This window comes from Onychomys torridus, chromosome 2, assembly GCF_903995425.1.
Source record: "Onychomys torridus chromosome 2, mOncTor1.1, whole genome shotgun sequence".
Classification (NCBI taxonomy): domain Eukaryota; kingdom Metazoa; phylum Chordata; class Mammalia; order Rodentia; family Cricetidae; genus Onychomys; species Onychomys torridus.
Genome location: NC_050444.1, coordinates 80,815,084 through 80,834,952, shown reverse-complemented (window position 1 = coordinate 80,834,952; position 19,869 = coordinate 80,815,084). Strand labels below are relative to the sequence as shown.

The 19,869-nt window shown below is 45.1% G+C and overlaps 1 protein-coding gene and 1 non-coding gene across 3 annotated transcripts; both read left to right on the top strand.

Moving 5' to 3' along the window:
- The first annotated feature begins 689 nt into the window (after window positions 1-689).
- LOC118578984 lies at window positions 690-795 on the top strand. Its single transcript, XR_004944361.1, has one exon. It is a non-coding gene; the product is annotated as a U6 spliceosomal RNA (small nuclear RNA).
- A 578-nt stretch (window positions 796-1,373) lies between these two features.
- Window positions 1,374-17,961, top strand: Wdr31 (WD repeat domain 31). Of its 2 annotated transcripts, XM_036177015.1 has the most exons (11): window positions 1,374-1,440; window positions 4,512-4,608; window positions 6,851-6,990; window positions 7,378-7,507; window positions 8,600-8,674; window positions 10,306-10,450; window positions 10,553-10,653; window positions 11,940-12,007; window positions 14,340-14,481; window positions 15,762-15,924; window positions 17,588-17,961. In XM_036177015.1, exons 3-11 carry the CDS (start codon window positions 6,878-6,880, stop codon window positions 17,746-17,748), a joined length of 1,098 nt encoding a protein of 365 aa, XP_036032908.1. In that variant the 5' UTR covers window positions 1,374-1,440; window positions 4,512-4,608; window positions 6,851-6,877; the 3' UTR covers window positions 17,749-17,961. The 2 variants fall into 2 exon arrangements, with proteins under 2 accessions (XP_036032908.1, XP_036032909.1); XM_036177016.1 differs by lacking the exon at window positions 4,512-4,608.
- The last annotated feature ends 1,908 nt before the right edge of the window (window positions 17,962-19,869 follow it).

The following is a 19,869-nucleotide window of genomic DNA, read 5'->3' as shown; positions in this document are numbered from 1 at the left end:
ATCAACAGAAGGAACATTAAGGGCTGGAAGAGCCCCAATCAGGTATGCTGCAGAGGAAATTCTCTCCCTACAGTGGAAGATAAACCTATTGGACAAAGCTGATTCTGTGAAAGCAAACTTCTCTGCTAACACCCATAGACAATCAACTTTCAGAATCTCCCAAATCCCCAATGAACGGTAATTCTACTGGGATACCTGCTTTTCACAAGAAGCACCCACTAGGATATAAAAGACTTGTTGGTTAGGATCTCATCCACTCGTTCATTCATTCATTTGTTCAATAAGCCTCATGCTGCGCATCAAGAATCCAAATAAACAGATGTTAGGTTGGGACTGGAAACTGTTTTGTAGTTGCTGTTAGCTGTTAGTATCTTCCCATTTGGATCTCAAGAAGGTACTGAGAGGTCTCTTTGTTGTAGTGCTGGCCAGTTTCAGTTTAATGAAAGTCAAAGTGAAAAGTATGTAGTTTGGCAGCACATATATTAAAATTGAAACAATACAGGGACTGGAGAGATGGCTTGGCAGTTAAGAGCACTGCTCCTGCAGAAGACCCAAGTTCAGTTCCCAGTACCCACAGGATGGCTCACAACCATCTGTAACTCCAATTCTGTGGGATCAGACCTCAGTTAGCATCAGCCACACAAGTGATGTACATAGATACATGCAGGCAAAGCATCCACACACATAAAACATTCTCAAAATATTTTTTTTATATTTGGAATGATACAGAGAAAATAACATGGTTCCTGTACAAGGACAGAAAGCAAAATCAAAACGTTCCATACACACATTTGTTTTGTTTGTTTTTTGTTTTTCTCTGCACAACAGCTCTGGCTGTCCTGGAACTCACTCTGTAGACCAGACTGGCCCTGAACTCAGAGATCCACCTGCCTCTGCCACCACCTAGCTAATGTGCCATATTTTTGAAACTCACTCCTTTATATATTAAAAAAAAGTTAATAAAAAATAAACACACGCACACGCCGAATGAAGGGAATGGAATAGGAGAAACGTCCGAAGAGGAAAAAAATATCTCTGTCTGTTTGTATTCAGGGAAACTTCAAATAAATTATCCAAGGGAATAATAATTACAAAGATGACACTTATTCATCGCCTTTGTGGCTTTCACAGAGATATCACTGCATTTTTTTAGATGATAAAGATTTTTCAGGCGACGTGGTTCAGCACAAGGATCCTCTGCGCAGAATATCCATGTATCGTTAAATTAGGAAAGAAAAATTTGGCGCTCTCGGCTCGGCCCCTGGAAGACTTCCGGCAGGTGGAACCTCTGTTCCGAAGCTGCTATGGGTGCCGGGAGGGTTTAACTGGTACTCCCACCCTAGCGACGCGCGCCTGGTTGCTAGGGGCGGAGACGCGGGAGCCGATGGAAGCTGCGGATGCCAGCCTCTGGTGCCTGCAGGCTTCGGTGCCAGCCCGCCGGTGGGTATGGAGCCGGAGGTGGGAGAGGGGAGTGTCAGGGATGTGGGAGCCCTCTCGCTGTCCCCGGCGGCAGCCACCTACCGGCCTGAAGCGAGGAGAGTGTTGGGGAGGGTCTGTGTTGGGTCAAGTGTCACCCTGCTTCCATCTTGACTGAATCCTCACAGGGCACGTGCACATCAAAAACAAGCTCGGATAATGGACAGCGGTAGGAGCATTTATAATCGGGAGAGCCAGAAAGAAAACAAAACCAAAGAACTCAGCCTTGGGCGTTCTCATCTAGCACTGAGTGTTTGTAAATCCTCTTACTGTTTGAATCTTTTCCTTTTCATTATCATGAGAGAGTCAAACCAGACCATCTCCTACGAGCTTCTCTGCCTGTAGTCTTGTTACTCTTGGAACACTGATGTAGATGTCTTGGTCTCAGAGAATCTAGGTTAGATACATAAGTGAAAGAAAGATTCGGGAAGAGAGTGGAGGATAAAAAAAAAAAAGTCATTTACATGACTGGTGTCGTGCTGGGAACAATGATGACAAGCTGAAGTTTCAATGGTAGACGTATTAACAAGGCCAGCACAAACACAGAGATTTATTGAAAAAAAAAAAAAGTGTTGCAAGAGAAGACAGGTCTAATGGGTAGATTCTCAGAGAGAGAATAACCCCCTGAGAGGGAATTGTTCTTTTATATAACAGTTATGCTCAGATAAAGAAGTAGGAGGACATCTCACTACCTTGTTAAGTAGTAAATTTTACAGCACCATGTGTCTTGGCTATTTGGATAGTAAGTAGAAGTCAGACTAAATGTTTGTGTAAGACATCTCAAGTCACTAAGGCCAGGCTCCAAGTAGTCAGGGTCTGATGCTAACATATGACAGTTAGTTTTGTTTTGAATCTTTTTTGTGTTTTTGTCTCTACAGAGTCAGAAGAGTCCAGGGAAATAATATGCAGTTCACTCAGCTCTGCCCCTGTGACAAATAAACCCTATGGAGCCCAGTTGTATTAAAGGCTATAAAGGAATTTTGCACTGTATAACTGAAAGAGAATACTCTGAGCCCTATTTAATATGACCCCTGGGCCTTTTGACAGCAGATTTGGGCAGAGATAGGTCCAGGGTTCAGATGTAGATCTGCTTCCACCAGAAAGAGCCATAATGTCCTTTAAAGACCTTCCCAAGTCCCTCCAGCCTTTGGGTGTTGAAGCAGGGCAATGTACCTTCAGAGATCTGTTGGACAGTCTTGTTATGCAGTTTAAAAAGATCATTATTTGGAGGTCTGGTCACACAAGCCTGTGAGGCAGGAGGGTTTGTGATTGGAAGCCAACTTGGACATTATAGCAAGATTTTGTCTCTTTGAAAAAACAAAACAAAAAACCCAGACCCAAACAAGAGGATATTATGTTGTGCCCTTAAAAAAAGCTTCTGGCTAATCTGATTCTTCATTTTAATATGCCATTCCCTCATTCAGCAAATAAATGCCTCAAACCCATTCTCCCATACTAGGCTGGAAGCACAGATGCCGAAACGATCAAGATATTATCCTCCCTCTCAAGTCTGTTACATGTTTATAATATAAACAATAGGTTAGTCTACATATGATGAATATTGTCCGCCAAGTGCATATTTTTTTGTTCTCAAAAATTTTAATTGCCTTAGTGTATAACATAATTTTTAGCCTGATTGTGATGTCACTCTAGTTAGGTGACATAAATGACTTGGCTTGACACCCTCCAGACTCATAAATCCATCTATACATGCTGTTTCTGTGTGTGAGATATGTTTATTATGGGTATACTGTGAGCAGTCTTACTTTGCCTGTCTAAAACACCTGATGGTCTAATAAGGAACTAAACGGCCAATAGCAAGGCAGGAGAAAGGACAGGCGGTGCTGGCAGGCAGAGAGAATATATAGAAGAAGAAATCTGGGGGGAAAAAGAAGTAGCCAGAGAAGGAGGAAGACTCTAAGGGGCAGCCACCCAACTACACAGCAAGCCACATTATAAGATTGACAGAAGTAAGAGAACAGGGAAAGCCCAGAGGCAAAAGATAGATAGGATAATTTTAAGTTAAGAAAAGCTGGTCCAGATACAAGCCAAGCTAAGGCTGAGCATTTATAAGAAATAATAAACCTTTGTGTGTGATTTATTTGGGAGCTGGATGGGGGCGCCCCAAAAGAATAAAAAACAACAACACTTTACTATTCTGTGCTGTGCTTAGTGTAAACTCTCAGAATTGCTAGACTGTTAATAAGAGTTTATCTGAACCCTTTAAATAGAGAGGAAATAAAGCAGTTAAAATTGCTGTTTCTGAATATGTTTGGGGTGGAAATTCTAGGCTCAAACTCAAGAGGGCTGCCAAGTTATAATTTTGAACAAATAATCTTTCTGCAATTTCTAGATCTTTAAATAAGGGGTAATTTTTAAAAGCTCTTTGTTCACAAGTTCTATGATTCATACTTATTCAAAACAGAAAAGTTACCTTTTTCACAAAAATAGGGAAATCTGAAGTAAACAATTTACTCTGAAGATTTTTGGTGGACTGAAGGACTATACTGTGGGCAAAACCAAAATGCTTAATGTTACAATTCAGGTTTCTATTTTTGCACATTCAGAAGTTGATACATAGTGTCTGGGATGTACCTTGGTTGGTAAAGTGCTTGCTTGGCATGTGTGAGGCTCTGGGTTCCAACCCCAGCATTGATAAGCCATGCACAGGGGCAAGTGTTTGTAATCTTAGCACTCAGGAGGTAGCGGCAGGAGAACTAGAAATTCAAGGTCATCCTTGACTACACTGTGAGTTTGAGGCCAGGCTGGGCTACATGAGACCCTATCTCAAAAAAAAAAAACAAAACAAAAAAAACCAAATGTGTAGTTAACATCATACTCTACTCTACCCTATTGATGGAAATTTGAGGCTTATATACTCTTGGAAATGTGTGTGCTATTTCCTAATGAGGAAAAACTACACTAATAATCTTTTCAATTAAACAAGATCCCTACTTACACTTGCGTTATAAATCTCTTCGGTGCAAACATATGCTTAGACAGAGGGAGATTAACTTGAGCGTCCTTTTGTACAGAGATTAGGATGTGGCTGGCTGACTAGTTTCCAGAGGCTGAGTGAACTATAGATCACCAAATACAGCAGCTCATCAGGAAGATCCTGTTGCCTTGGGGGTAAGTAATGCCAAGTTACCTTCCTTAGATTGTCTCCTCAGTGAAGATACCCGATAAGAATCCAGTTGGTTTTAAATACATGTATTGCCTCCATGGTTTCCAGTGACCTACATCTACAGGCAGCACCTGTCAGCAGTTTGATGACAGTGTTAGACATGGGTCAGGCTGGCAGATAGGCAACTCTGTATATCTATAAACAGTACATATCACAAGTTTCCTGGATGCCATCCTAGAGTCTTCCCTTTTAATACACCTTGTGGCCTATCACAGAACATCCTAGAATGTTTGAATTAGAAGAGACTGCAGGTTCAGTAGTTTGCAACAAATATTTTTGTCATATTGTACAAGCCATTTGGAGTACAAAAAAGAGTCCTTATAGAACACATAGCCATCTAGTAGTGTGCTGCTACAGGAGATATTGGAAGGCTGATGCAGGAGCCAGGGCTGGTGGGGGGGGGGCTGATGCAGGAGCGGGGGCAGTGGTGCCCCTCGAGGACACAGTGAGCAGTGAGTGAGATGAGGCAGAGCTGGGGCCAGATCTCAGACCTGTAGTGGCACACACTGCATCCTTGGCACTGCATTGTACCTCTGAGCTGTTCCTCTCGTCTTTCCAAGATGCCAGCTCATACAGTTCCTCAGCAGTAGGTGGAATTCTAGGAAAGTTCATGGCAGTGGTGTGTAGAGGAGTCTGTATCTGGCAGCTCTTGGTTGTTTTTCTCTCTGTGCTCCGTTCTTCCCGGAGCTGGGATGTTTGTGTCTGTGACACATGAGTCCTTCAGAACTTCTTTACGAAGAAACTTGGAAGAAATAAGGACTGGCCCCTCTCATTGCCCCTTTTACTTCCCTTGGCTCTTCAGCATCTCAGGGAATAGCTAGTTTGAAGGACACAGGACCTAGGGTAGCTGAGATTGGCTCCTGGTCCAATTCCAAAAACTGTTGATGCTGGCCACCTCTTCAGATTGCTCTCTTGTTCTTTGTAGCACCAGCAACTCATGCAGGAACATTACATGCTCAGGCACTGTTCCCTGAGTTAGTGAAGACATGAGATGTACATCCTTGTTATGTTTCCTTTTATTTCCTTTTTTGCACTACTGGGGATCAAACCCATGTTTGATCATGCTAGGCAAGCCTTGTTCACACCAGGCTAGCACTCTGCCGCCACCTGCTGCCACCCATGCTATTACACCCGCAGTCCCTAAGATGAGCATTTTTTAATTCATAACTTACTCTTTCTGTTTAGTTCTAGCCTTGTGAGCTGATGAAGACAAATATAAGTAAATCTGAAAAAAAATATTCTTCTTCTTCTAATATAATATCCAACGCTAACATGATCTAATTTCTAGGGCAGTTATTCTCAAACACTTTGGCCTCAGGATCTCAGAATTCCTTTTCATGCTTTAAAATTACTGAGGATCCCAGAGACCTTTTGTTTATGTAGCTTTTGGTTGGGTTTAGAGTCCTGCTCACTATTTTCTATATTATAATAAAGCTGAGAAGTTTAAAAAATAGTTCCTATTTAAAACTGAAAGTAATAAAGCTCTTGCAAGCACAGTGTGGTAGTGCCTGACTGAATGAACAGCACTTGGGAAGCAGAGGCAGGAAGATTGCAAATTCAAGGCCAGCCTGGGCTACACAGTAAACTCTGGGCCAGAGTAGGAGACCCTGTCTCTAAAAACAAACAAAAGCCTATTGTGGGCCATGGTTACATGGGTTTAAACCCCGTGTCAGGAGACAGAGGCAGGCAGATTTCTGTAAGGTCGCAAGCTCTAGGCCAGCCAAAGCTACATAAATAGCATGATTTATTAAAAATAAACTTTCCTCTGGACGGTGGTGGCGCACGCCTTTAATCCCAGCACTCGGGAGGCAGAGCCAGGTGGATCTCTGTGAGTTCGAGGCCAGCCTGGTCTGCAGAGAGAGATCCAGGACAGACACAAAAGCGGAGAAACCCTGTCTTAAAAAAAAAAAATAATAATAATAATAATTCTTAGTATTTTTGAACATTAGTTTTGACTTGTTTATCTGCTGAGCCTGTATTGACAGCTGCAGTTCAGGCCCAAGAGAATGAAGCGGGACAAGGGAAGGAATCAAATGCACAAGGTTAATCTCTTAAAAACAACAACATGCACCCCACACACACAGAAGGAAAGAAAAGAAGGAAGGAAGGAAGGAAAGAATCAGCCTAATCGCACCTCTAATGTTGGACCTAATGAAATTCAACGTGTGCCCACTCTCCATTCCACAGGGAACACACCTCCCGGGACCGCAAGGGATGCTGGCACTCAACTGCCAACTGAAACCAGCTCTTCCTCGGGTTTTCTGTTGGCTCTGGGCTGTGATGGGGAAACTGCAGAGCAAACTCAGACACAGCACTTACAAATACAGGTAGATGGCATCCTGGACTCCCCAGTTTTATGTGTTCCTTTGCAATTCTCTCCTAAGGAGACAAGGCGAATGTTGGTGATCTTGCCTTCCGCTTGGTTTGGTGTATGTACTGTTTTAGGTGAGAAATGGTCACCTCACCAGCCCTGTATCTTTGGAGTCACCTCTAATGAAAGCAAAGACTCCTTGCCTGCCTCAGAATTCCCCTTCATCAGATTTCAATAACCCTGGGTGTTTCCCATTTATTTCTGGGCATTTCCCAAACAGAGAGTGGGTCTCTTTTCTGCCTCTGCCTGGCCTGAATTGCTGTCATTGCCCATGTTCTTCTGTCCCCTGGTCCCTTGTCCAGTCCCAGGCAGCAAGCCTCATTTTCCACCCCCTCTGTTGCAGGCCTGATGGATTTATAGAAGAGAGAGTCCAGACTAAAGCCTCCCAAGAGTACAGCCCCGCTCACGTGGACACTGTCTCTGTGGTTGCTGCTCTGAACTCAGACCTTTGTGTCTTTGGAGGAAAAGACAAGGTGAGGAAACCAGCCCACTGCAGGAAGGGGAAGATGTCCTGAGAGAGTCTAACACTGCATTTCTACACTGCAACAGCCTGGCTCAAAGTTTGAGGCTGGAGTTTGAGCCCCGGCTCTATCACTTCCTATTACTGGAGGCAAGTCTACATTTTCTGAGCTTTGGTATCTCAGTCTGATGCACGGGTAAACAGTAACACCTGTGTTCTAAAACCGTCATGAGTATTCAATGAGAACCTCACCAGGCCACCTATATGCTCTTATAAATGGGGATGTTAATATTCCACCACCTCATTCTTACAGTCATACTCAGACCCTGGAGTCAACAAAAAGAATTTTCTGGTTGCTTTATGTTTTGTTTTCCCAGATTCACACTGGTGTACACTGCTCTTTTATATTTCTGTCTTTCCTCTTGCCATCACCCTGGACTTCTCTGCTTTCTGTCCTTCCATTAACAGCTAGCTATCTTGGCAGTCACTGCTGATAACTGCAGCAACAATACACTGCTCCTTCTTCCTGCAGGGAATACTAATAATATTCCTTATTTCCAATAGACTTTCAGAATCGTAAATTTCATTTGCAAACTGAATTTCAAATTTGTAAGATGTTTTTACTTTGTATGTCATGGCTTCAAACACACTTGAGTATCAGTACTTAATTAGCAATGTGATTTCTTTCTCTCTCTTTTGTTTTGTTTTTCAAGACAGGGTTTTTCTGTGTGTATACTGGAACTCACTCTGTAGACCAGGCTGGCCTCAAACTCACAGAGATCCACCTGCCTCTGCCTCCCAAGTACTGGAATTAAAAGTGTATGCTACCACTGCCTGGCAACAACGTCTTGTCTTAATGTCTATATTATTTTAGATCTAAGAAATTGTATTATTTATGTGGCTCTTTCTCACACTTCTGAGAAGTAAGCAGGACAAAGACTGTCTACTCTGTTTTGAAGACTAGGGAACTGATAGTTGCAGCAGTGACTGGGGCCATGCTCCCTTCTCTGTAGCAATGAACTCTAGACACTCAGCAAGGAAATGTTTCAAGGTCCTTCTCAGGCACCAGCATGGTGGTGACACCTGTAATCCCATTTCTTTACAGACCACTGTGGCCTATAACTGGAGAACTGCACACGTGGTCAAAAGGTTCAGAGGACATGAGCGGGAAATCACTAAGGTAACCAACCAGCAGGTGCTTATTCTGAAGGGAATTGAGGATTGGATAAAGAAATTCAATAGCTATAGCTCTTGGAGGGCTTGTTTTTTGTTTGTTTGTTTGTTTTTGTTTTTGTTTTTTTGAGACAGGGTTTCTCCTGTGTAGTTTTGGTGTCTGTCCTGGATCTTGCTCTGTAGACCAGGCTGGCCTCAAACTCACAGAGATCTGCCTGGCTCTGCCTCCCAAGTCCTAGGATTAAAGGCGTGCGCCACCACCACCCTGCTTTGAAGGCTTGTATATTTAGTCAAAAGGAAAAATGCAAAGGTTTCCTTTGATGCCAGGAAGAACAGAGCAAATAATTTCAAACATGGAATTAACTAAATATCTGGCAGAGGTGTGGGGAAAAACATGCCACAGGACACACACACAGTAGGATATTATTCAGCCTTTTTTTTTCAAGACAGGGTTTATCTGTGTAACAGTCCTGGCTTTCCTGGAACTGGATTTGTAGACCAGGCTGGCCTTGAACTCACTGAGATCCACCTGCCTCTGCCTCCCTAGTGCTGGGATTAAAGACATGCACCCCCGCTTGGCTTATTTAGTCTTAAATAGGAACAAAAGGGGCTGGAGAGATGACTCAGCAGTTAAGAGCACTAGCTGCTCTTCCAGAAGAACTAGGTTCAATCCCCAGCACCCACATAATGCTTACAACCACGTGTAACTCAAGTTCCAGGGAATACAACATCCTCTTTTGGCTTCCGAGGGCATTAGGCACAAAAGTGGTACACAGACATACAAGAAGCAAAGATACCCACACATATAAAATAGTAATACTAAAATAATTTTAAAACTTTTTTAGAGGAATGAAATTCTGGGATTGAGTGTATAGCTCAGTAAAGCCTAGCATGAAGCCCTGGATTGGATCCCCAGTACTGAAAAGCAAAGGTGGTGTTCTGATACGTGGTACTTACAACAAGGGTGGATGTTGGAAGCATGTTTAGTGAAAAAAGCTAGACAAAAGAACAGTGTGGCTTAACTGACATGAGACAGTGAGGCAGTGGGGAGCTGGGATTATGGAGGAGAGAATGGCAGAGCTCCACTTTGGGGTGATGAAAGTTCTGCCATTGGAGATTGTTGAAGTCAGTACAACAATGTGAATGTATTTGTGGGGTTGGGGATTCAGCTCAGTGGTAGAGCGCTTGCCTAGCAAGCGCAAGGCCCTGGGTTTAGTCCTCAGCTCTGGAAAAAAAAAAAGAATATATTTGCTGTCACTGAGCTGAATGCTTAAAATGGTTAAAGTGGTCATTTCTGTAACACACATGCACACATACACACACACACACACAGAGAGAGAGAGAGAGAGAGAGAGAGAGAGAGAGAGAGAGAGAGAGAATTAAAAATAAATCTTTTTTTTTTTCTTAAGAAAAACAAAGTAGCCTAGTCTACATAGTGAGTTCCAGGACAGCCAGCACTACACAGAGAAACCCTGTTTCAAAAAACCAAAACCAAAAAACAAAAAGAAGAGAAAAGAAAGAAAAAAGAAAAACAAGTTAAACGTGTGTATGTGGGGAGAGTCTACAAAGCCATGTGCTGTTCTGAAGTCTTGTGTAGCATGTGCACCTGAGCTATTTCTGGTTTTGTTCTGTGAGCAGATAGCCTGTCTTCCCGGGCCAAGCCAGTTTTTCAGCGCCTCTCGAGACAAGACAGTCATAATGTGGGACCTGCAGGGCTCTTCGGAGCCCAGGCAGCAACTGTCTGGCCATGCCATGGTGGTCACTGGCTTGGCTGTGAGTCCAGGTAAAGTGGAGTAGATCTCCTGCCAGCTCCAGGGTGCATTGCAGAACCCTTGTCCACATCCCAGCTCACAGCCATTGTGTCTTCTCGCCATTGTTTTTAAAGACTCATCTCAGCTGTGCACCGGCTCTCGGGACAACAGCCTGCTTCTGTGGGATGTAGGTACTGGACAGTGTGTGGAGAGAGCGTCTGTCTCCAGGAACCTGGTACATATTCAGACTTGGTGTAGAACAGGATGGTGGGAAGTAGCACAGAGTGAGGGAAGCATGCTGGGGGCATAGCTCATAGTAGATAGAGTGTACTTAGCATGGAGGTGGGGGCTTGGGTTCAGTTGAGAGGTGGTGGCTGGGAATAAAGAGAAGGGAGGAAGGAGAAGAGAGTGATATCCGTATTTGTTTCTTCAGGGCACACTGTTAGCATAATTTGGGCAGGCCAGGCACTGCTAGGGATAGAAATATAACAAAGACATGGTGTCCTGTCTTGCAGGAACCCACAACGTATGTGTACAGTGTGCTACAGATGGCTGCTTGCCCCTCTGAATATGTAGCATCATGCGGAGAAATAAGTGTGCCCTTTGCTTGATATAGTTCACTCTGTGACAGCTGACTGCTGTGGACTTGCACAGCCTTTGGGCTCTGTCACACCTGGCTTCCCCACTTGTGTTTGTGTGGATTTTTTTCTTTTTCTTTTTCCCATGCTGGGGATTGAACCTTAAGCCTTGTACATGCTAAGCAAACACTCTGCCTCTTATCTCCACTCCCAGCCCTGCTTTCAAGCCAAAGATCTATCACTTACTATTGTGAGTGCTGTATTGTGCTACTTAATCTTAGATTCTAAATATCTCCATTTATAAAATAGAAGTTATGTCACTAGGTAACATTCTTTGGGTGACTGAATGAGATAAAATAGACCATAAAATAGCTGTCATTGTGCTTGGCACAGGGCAGATGTCCCTCAGAGTTGAATTGCCTCCTGTTCTAGTTTGAAGTCCACTGCCGATGGTAGGATGTGCTTGCCTGTGCCCTCCGTATTCCAGAGGATTCTGTGCTGAGAAAAGCACACTTCTACCCTGGGTTGTTCTGAAATCTGTTTCATCCCTGGCTGCAAGGCCAGGACTGTTGTTACTCTTAGAAACCCCTGAGGTGTTACAGCAGAGTTCGGGGACCCCACTTAGCACAGGTGTTACAGCAGAGTTCGGGGACCCCACTTAGCACAGGGGCTGCTCTTCTGGCTGCCACCTGCTCATCACTGCCAACTGGGGTTCAGGTCGTCAAGACTAACCACAAGGCCTGCCTGCTGGTACCTTTGCCCCTGAGCACCGAGAAGATACAGGTGAAGGAGGACTGATGGGGAGTTGCAAGATAGTGACCCTGCTAACCCAAGCTCACTAGCTCAGAATCCTTGAGAGGGGATGAGGGGTGAGGTTAGCCAACTAACGGAATATCAGCAGAGGAATGGCCTGACGTGGAGACTTGTTGATTGTTTTCTCCAGGTCACCCATCTGTGCTGGGTCCCCAGAGAGCCATATGTTCTCCAGTCCTCCGAGGATAAGACCATCAGGTGGGCTACTGAGCCGCTGTGGAGGTGTTTCTGGTGAAGGTCTGTGGCTCCTGTGCTTACATGCCTCTGTTTCCATTCTGCTTCTCCGTGCTGCTGGACCCTTCCTAGGGCTGTTGTCCTTCACTCCTAGCTGCCACTGGGGACTCTCTTACCTGGAGCTTATGGGAGCAGAGTGAATGCACAAGATCGTGTCAGGCTAAGGTCCTGCTCTGAATGGTTTGAAGCAGCTGGTCTCTCTGGTTCCAGTGTGTGACTGTTCAGATCAGCCTCAGCCTCACCTGGTCACCCACCCCATCAGGCAGGCTGGCCCTGCTATCATGCCCTGCATGATTCTTGGAGTTTCCAGGCACCTAGCCCTTAGCCAGAGCCTCCCTTGGGAAGAAGGGTCAGACTCTACATTGAGGGTTCAGATAACGTCAGGAACTCACAAACTGGAGCATGCCTTAAAATTCTGGCTCTCCAAAAAGATTTTTACTATAAAATGGGAGGAATGAGAGAGGAAACAGTGAGATAAGAGGCTCCACAAAGCTTTCTACTGGACTCCAAGGCCAAGGCTGGCATGAACAGCCTCAGCCCGGATCTGGTTCTGGAATGGTGATGACACTCTTGTAAGGATCTGTTAGCTGTAACAGTGGGTCTGGACTGCAGTCTGAGCACTGAGGAGGCCGAGGAGTATGACAGCCTGGACCTGCTTCAAAACAGCAGCAAAGTAGCTTTTAAAACAATTTCAGTTATAGGCACAAAAATAGCCTCTTGTCTGTTGAAAGCAGTGTCGTAAAGGATCAAGATAACGTGTACAGTTAAGATGTGTGTTCTACAGAGATTGCAAGCCCAGTGCCACTTTGAGATCTTTGGCAGCAGTTAACTCTGCAGCTCACACACGGTTGAACCTGTATGATAATGAGTATTCAGAGATGGGTAATGCCTGGGGGGCGCTCACCAACCTAAGACAGAGTGCCTGTGTGGCCTGGGCAGGTGTCTCCATGATGGGTAAGGTGACCTGCTGATGTCCCACACAACCTATGTTAGAAGCTCATTTTTTAGTAAAAGCCCCCCTCCCTTTTGGGTAGCTATTGCCTTGCTTGCTGACCTTGACCTTTATGTCCTCCCTATGCTAATTCCCTGCCCATTCCCACCCTCTTGAATGCTTAAGGGAAGTTCCTTGTTTGTGAATCCTGCATATTGGGCATTAACAGCTTAGATGCAAGACTGTAAAACATTGGTAGAGAACTTCTGCCCTCTGGGGTTCTCCCATTGTGTTGTTAGCCTGTATTTAAGGCCTCCTCCCTCCTTCAATAAATAGCATTCGGCATTCTGCTGAGGACCAAAAAAAAAAAAAAAAAAAAAAAAAAAAGATAAATGGGATAATTTAAAGTTAAGAAAAGCTGGTTAGAAACAAGCCAAGCCACCTTCAGCTTGAGTGGAACCTTCCAAAGGCAGGAGCCCCAAGTCCAGGAACATTGAAAAAAGAACTTTGCCAATGATAGTGACCACAGCAAAAGCAAATAATAACAATATTAATAATAATAAAGAGAAATAAAAGAAATAATAAATAAAAACACTAGCACACATACAAAAAAAGAAACAAGCCAAGCAAAGGCTGGGCATTTATAATTAAAAAAAAAAAAAAGATGTGTGTTCTAGCTGGGCAGTGGTAGTGAATGTGTTTGATCTCAGCACTCAGGAGGCAGAGGCAGGTGAATCTCTGAGTTCCAGGACAACCAAGACTACACAGAGAAACCCTGTCTCAAAAAACAAAAACCAGCCAAACAAACAAACAAACAAGATGTGTGTTCTAGCCAGGTGATGTTGGCACATGCTTTTATCTCAGCACTCAGGAGGCAGAGGCAGACAAATCTCTGAGTTCTAGGCCAGCCTAGTCTAAGATTGAGTCTAGGAAAGCCAGGGTTACACAGGGAAAACATGTCTTTAAAAACAAACAAACAAAAAAATATGTGTGTTCTAAAGCCTCCATGAAAGGGTCTTGAGATGGCTCAGCAGCAAAGGTGCCTACTACCAAGGCTGACAGCCTTGGTTCAGTCCTGGGACCCATACAGATACAGATGCTGTACTATGTGTAGCCCCTCCCCCTAATAAATAAGTGTGATTAAAAAAAAATCCATGACTTGATTTCAAAACAGAAAGAATCAAGATGGCATTGATTAGATGGCACAGATTTGGTTACTTCCTGTCAGCTTTAGAGTTTGTTAGATTGTGACATTCTGTTCTAACTGGCAGCAGAGAGTCAAATCTTTCCCTGTCAGTGAGCTATCCTGGGTGTGTTTTAGTCCCATTTACTACAAAGTCGCTTTCTGCTTCTACTTCCTTGCAGATTATGGGATAGTCGGGGGCTTCGGATGGCTCATGTGTTTCCCCCAAAGCAGCACATTCAGACCCACTGTGAAGTCAGCGTGGACGGACGCACGTGTATCTCCTGCAGCAGCGGCTTTGAGGGCGAAGGCTGTGAAGCCACAGTAAGAGCCCATATTGATGAGCAGGCTGCTCTGGTCTCACTCCCCTCATCGGGCTCTACAGATAGGCTCTGCAACAGCACTGGCCTGCTTCAAGTGCAAACTGTCAATCACCGAGTGCACACTTAAAGGAGGCTTCCTTTAAGAAATCTGTTAAGCTGGGTCTGTCTGAATTGGTAATAGACAAGAGGAACAGGATGGGACTCAAGTAGAGAAGGAAGAAACCAAGCAGCCTGCTGAGGTCCTTGCTCCTGGGGGAGCCTAGACAGGGAGGGACTGCTGGAAGAGCCATATATATGTCCTTTGTATGTGTGGCCATGCCAGAGGAAGCTCAGCTCATTAGGGGAACTGTGGAGCTCCACAGTTGGTCCACCCCACCCCCCACCCCCACCCCCCATTCAGCTCTACACCTTACTTGCAGTAATTTCAGGATACACTCTTTAGGCCCCTCCAAAGTCCCTAGATTCATAATTGCAGGTTGTCAGTTAAAAGAATCATCTAGTTTCCAAAGTTATCAGATTTGTATTTCTAAGTTATCAGGTATGTCAAAGCCATGCCAGGTATTGAGCTAAGCATGCATGGTTTCATTTCATTTAATCCCTAAGACAAGCTTGTGAGGTAGGTGCTGTTTCAATGCCTATTTTACAGTTGAGGGAATGGAGGCGTGGCAAGTTGGAGTCTCTTACTCAGTGCATACTCTTAGAAGGGGTAGAGTAGCCTGTTACAAGCTTTGGATGTAGCATCCCTTCTCCAAGCTGATGGACCACATGGTCTCCTGTGACCCCATCCAGTTTTTGGTCACCATTCAGTGTTCTCTCATCTCTGAATGGTACCTTCCAGGTGTGGTGTGATCAGAAGAACTGGGACAGACGGGACTGTTGCTTCCTTTGTCAGAGGCACTAGGCATCAGCTCAGAATATCTGCACTTGTATGCACACATGAGAAGGTGCTCCTTACTGTATGGTCCCCATGGGACACACAGATGCCAGGAGGCAGCTCTCCGAGTTGTCACGGAGAACAAGGCCCACAGCTTACTTCTCTAGTCATGGAAAAGGCGGCTCCCTTCCTCCACAGCCGTAGCTAGTGGTGTTTGAGACATAGTTGATGCTACAGTAGTTTCTGGATGGATGGGTGGTTGGGTATGACGGATGATATAAGGACTTCAACTGGCTTTCTGAATCCATGAATGGAAGGGATCAGTAGGTCACGGGGAAAGGGAGGATAGGTATTAGAGACACATAACCATCTGTATGAATGAGCTGGCTGCTGTCATTTCTTTGCAGTTGTGGGACCTAAGGCAGACAAGAAACAGAATGTGTGAGTATAAGGGGCATTTCCAGACCGTTGCATCCTGTGTCTTTCTACCAAAATCCATGGCCTTGATGCCTATGATTGCTACCTCAGCACATGACTCCACGGTGAAGATTTGGAATCAAGATACTGGAGGTAAGCAGCCTGCTCTCAGTGTTTCTCAAAGCTGAGTGCAGCCTGGAGACTTTTCCCATTGTTCACCGTATACAAAGCCACCTAGGTCCTGCCACTCACTAGTCCCTTTGTGGTTAAGAGGTGAGACACCAAAGCACCACATCTTTCTGCTCAGCCTCTGGCTCTAAGCCAGCACCGTGCTTCCCACATACCATAATGTACATACAGAGTTAGTCCTAAGACTCCAGAGAGAACATGTTTGGCTCTTGGATTCTTTCCATCTGAAGTTCCTCACCAGATTTTAACTTGTGATGCTTGGAATGTCTGGAAAGGGGAAAAAGAATGCTACTCTTGAGTTCTTATTTCAAAGATACAGTTAGAACCTCATCTCTTGTGGGACTGTGAGGTCAGGGCCCCTCAGCACCCCAGGAAATCCATGTCATGTGGACCATGGCTTCCCAGAGTCTTCTATGTGTAGAGCCGTACAAGTCAAATATGGTGGACACCTGGGAATTTTGTGAGCCATGGTCTAAACTTTTGATGCCTAGTGCCTCTGACATGAATTCAGTCATGGTGGGGCATTTATCCCATGGAGATTGCTGGGAGCAGTAAATAAGTGTTGGATTTTCTTCTTCTAGAAGCCTGGTTTCCCAGCACTGCTGGTATGTTGTTTTACTCTGGACATAGGATTTGGCTAGAGACAGGGAAGTGTTAATTTAGAGAACTTCAAACAACTCAGTTCCCCCCAGGGAGAGAGAACCACCTTCCAGATAAAGAGGTGGGCCTCTCTAATGTCATTCTGTAAACAGCTGTGGCCATAAGCCAAACTTAAATAGTGAAGACAGCCCTGCCATCCCCTCACCTGGAGCTGGACTCCCCACCTGCCCAGGTGTAATATCTGTGGGTGAGGGGAAGTGGGTGCTTCAGATGTAATGACACGTGCCTCAAAGTGGGGGGCATTGACCTGAACAGATGGCACCACTGCCATGCATGAGCTCCTGGCACTCCTGGAAAAGTTGCCCCAGAGGGATGGCCCAGTTAAAAGCAAAGCCCAGCCTTTAATCCCAGCTCTCAGGAGGCAGGGGTATGCAGAGCTCCATGAGTTCGAAGCCAACCTGGTCTTCCAGGATGGCCAAGGTTACACAGAGAAACCCTGTCTCAGAAAAACAAAAACAAACAAAACAACAAACCCCAGTCAAACAAAAAAGCAACAAAGCCCAAACCTGACCTGCACCACACGCTCTCTGGCAGCCCAGATCCCTGTCCCTGTCTGTTTCCCTGACTCAGCCTGTCTTGTTCTCTATCCTTCAAATATAGCCCTGGTTGTCTGAAATACTGTTTGGTCGCCTCCATCCTGTTGGGCCTGGGTACCATTCTCTTCAGAAGTCATGGAGGTGACCCAGGTTCTCACAGTCAGGTGCACTGTACCTTGTTGAGAGGTGGAACCCTCTCATCTCATGGCTTAGATGGTACAGGACATGCTCAGTTTCTTATTCTCATGATATAGTCCCAAACTGGATAATGATGTTTCAGTGAATAACAGAGCACATCCAGGAGTTGAGAAGTGTGGTAGTGGGCTGTACTATCTACATGTGCATAAGCACACTCCATTATAGTACAGAGTGGCATTTCTCAGAGATGTTTCCATCATTAAGCATAGGACTGCTTCTCCTTCCTTCTCCAGCTTGTCTTTTCACCTTGTCTCTGGATGGATCAGGACCCTTGACCTCCCTGGCTGTTGGTGACATGACCTCCTTGTTATGTGCAAGTTTCTACAGAGGAGTTCACTTACTAAGAGTGGACCACAGCCGAGGGCTGGAACTGCAGGAAGTGGCAGCCTTCTGAAGCCAAGAGACATTGACTGGACAATATCATACTAGGGCCCCTCCTTTCTGTGTGGCTTTGTGTTTTTCCACATGATCTTGGGGAGCAGGGTGCAAGTCTGGTGTTCTTTTCTTAGGATCACTTAGAAGGTGTATCAGGGTTAGATGTTGGTTTAAGTTTGTAAAAAATTGTTTGTTTGTACCAGGATCACTCTGTAGCCCAGGCTGGACTTGAACTCATAGCAACCCTCCTGCCTCAGTCTCCTGACTACTGGAATTATAGGTGTGAGCCAGCATGCCCAGGAAAATTCAGGTTAGAAACATAGACTCAATATAAAGCTCATGATCTCAGGTAAACCCAAATGGAGTTTTGAGTGAGCTTTTGGGACTACTCTTCAAAAGAAATGTCCTTATTGCTCAAGATGATGACGTGGAGGCTTAAGAGCGGCGAGCTTCTGTGAGAATGAAAACATGGGCTGGGGTCATGATGAAGGAAAAATGTCTCAAGACAGATCAAGCTGGTTGATTGTGTTGTTCCATAGAGGACGTAGATGGCGGACAGTGAGATTAAACAAAATCACCTCAAAGCCTCTTACGGCAAGAGAGCAAAAGCCCTGGCTTTGTCCTGGGGAGCAGAACAGGAGGCAGGAACTCCTGCCGTCTACCTTCCTGGGCCTGTGCTGCCCAGGGGACGTGCACAAGACACAGGGACACCTGCCCCAAATTACAGGAATCATTAAACCTGCCCCATGTACTGGAAAGCAGAGGGGATGGGAGACTAAGGCTAAGACATGCACATTTGTAATTTGGATAGTTTTATATATTAAAAAAAAATACTACACAGCCAAATCCTCCCTACCTCCCACTCCTGGGGATGGCCAGAGGCAAAGGAATCAGCTCTGGAACATAGAACTCAGGACACAGAGGGGTGGAATTAAGTGAGCCTGGCTACTCCACACCCTTCAGTGAGGAGGGTGAAGGTGCTTACAGTACCATGTGGCTCCCACAAGTCGGTCCTTGGCCTGGAACTTGAGAGAAAATGGAGCCCTTTTCGCTTGTAGATGATGAGTCTGAGGGCTAGCCAGAGGATGACTTATAGCTGCTGGCTCCTGTCTGTCTGTGGTTCGGGACTGGCCACCGTTTCCTCTCTCCCTCCTGCTGTCCCAGGGTCAGGAGGAGAGTGTGTTCCTGAGGGCACACAGAGTCTGGCCTGAGTGAAGTTCCACCTCACATGTAATATGGTACTTGCGGCCATACCTCCCTCACGGGGCTGTTCCTGAGGGCAAGATGCAGTATCTTGTCTGGACTGAATGCCTTTGCATAATAAACATTTACCATTCCTTCATCTGTTGTCAGGTCTTATTTTCTAATCGTTTAGCCTTTCGATTCCCTAACTTATGGAACTTTGAGCTCTGGAAGGACAAGGGAGTAGTGTGAGAGGAAGTCACTTGGTTGAACACCTACAGTGGACTGAGTGGATTCTCAGCACCAGCCTCACCCCTTCCTGAACTCTGCCTGTGTGCTCATGCCAGATGCCCTTATCTGTGTCTGAGGAGCAGAAAGACAGAAATGCTCACATTTATAGAGCCTTTTAAAGTTAGTTTAGAGCCGGGAGGTGGTGGTGCACCCTTTTAATCCCAGCACTCGGGAGGCAGAGGCAGGCGGATCTCTGTGAGTTCAAGGCCAGCCTGGGCTACAGAGTGAGTTGCAGGACAGCTAGGGCTACACAGAAAAACCCTGTCTCAAAAAACAAAACAAAACAAAACAAAACAAAAAACAAACAAACAAACAAAAAAAGTTACTTTAGGCCCTAATTAGGATACTCTTGGTGTCCAAGATTCTGGCTGCTGAAGTCATGAACTCTTCATTTTAGAGGTTGCCCTCTACATTCATATAACGGAATGTTCCAGACAGTTAGTTAACTTTTTTCCTTCCAGGAAAGTGTGTAAGCCCTTGGAATCTTGTCAATTATATATTTAAAATTTAAACACATTTACATATTGATTAACATGTTTATTGTTAGGATAGATATACACCAAGGAAAATGGGTGGTGATTATTAAAGGTCTTCACTTAGACTAGGGTTAGCAGCAAAGCACAGAACTCAGGTTACTTGGAGAGTGTAACCTTTCTCGGCATGGAGG

Bases quoted from the DNA above. Each gene is read 5' to 3' on its own strand.
- Wdr31 (XM_036177016.1), top strand. From the start codon at position 6,878: ATGCTGGCACTCAACTGCCAACTGAAACCAGCTCTTCCTCGGGTTTTC. The intron at 8,675-10,305 runs GTAACCAACCAG...TTCTGTGAGCAG, and splicing joins ATGAGCGGGAAATCACTAAG to ATAGCCTGTCTTCCCGGGCC. The intron at 12,008-14,339 runs GTGGGCTACTGA...ACTTCCTTGCAG, and splicing joins TCCGAGGATAAGACCATCAG to ATTATGGGATAGTCGGGGGC.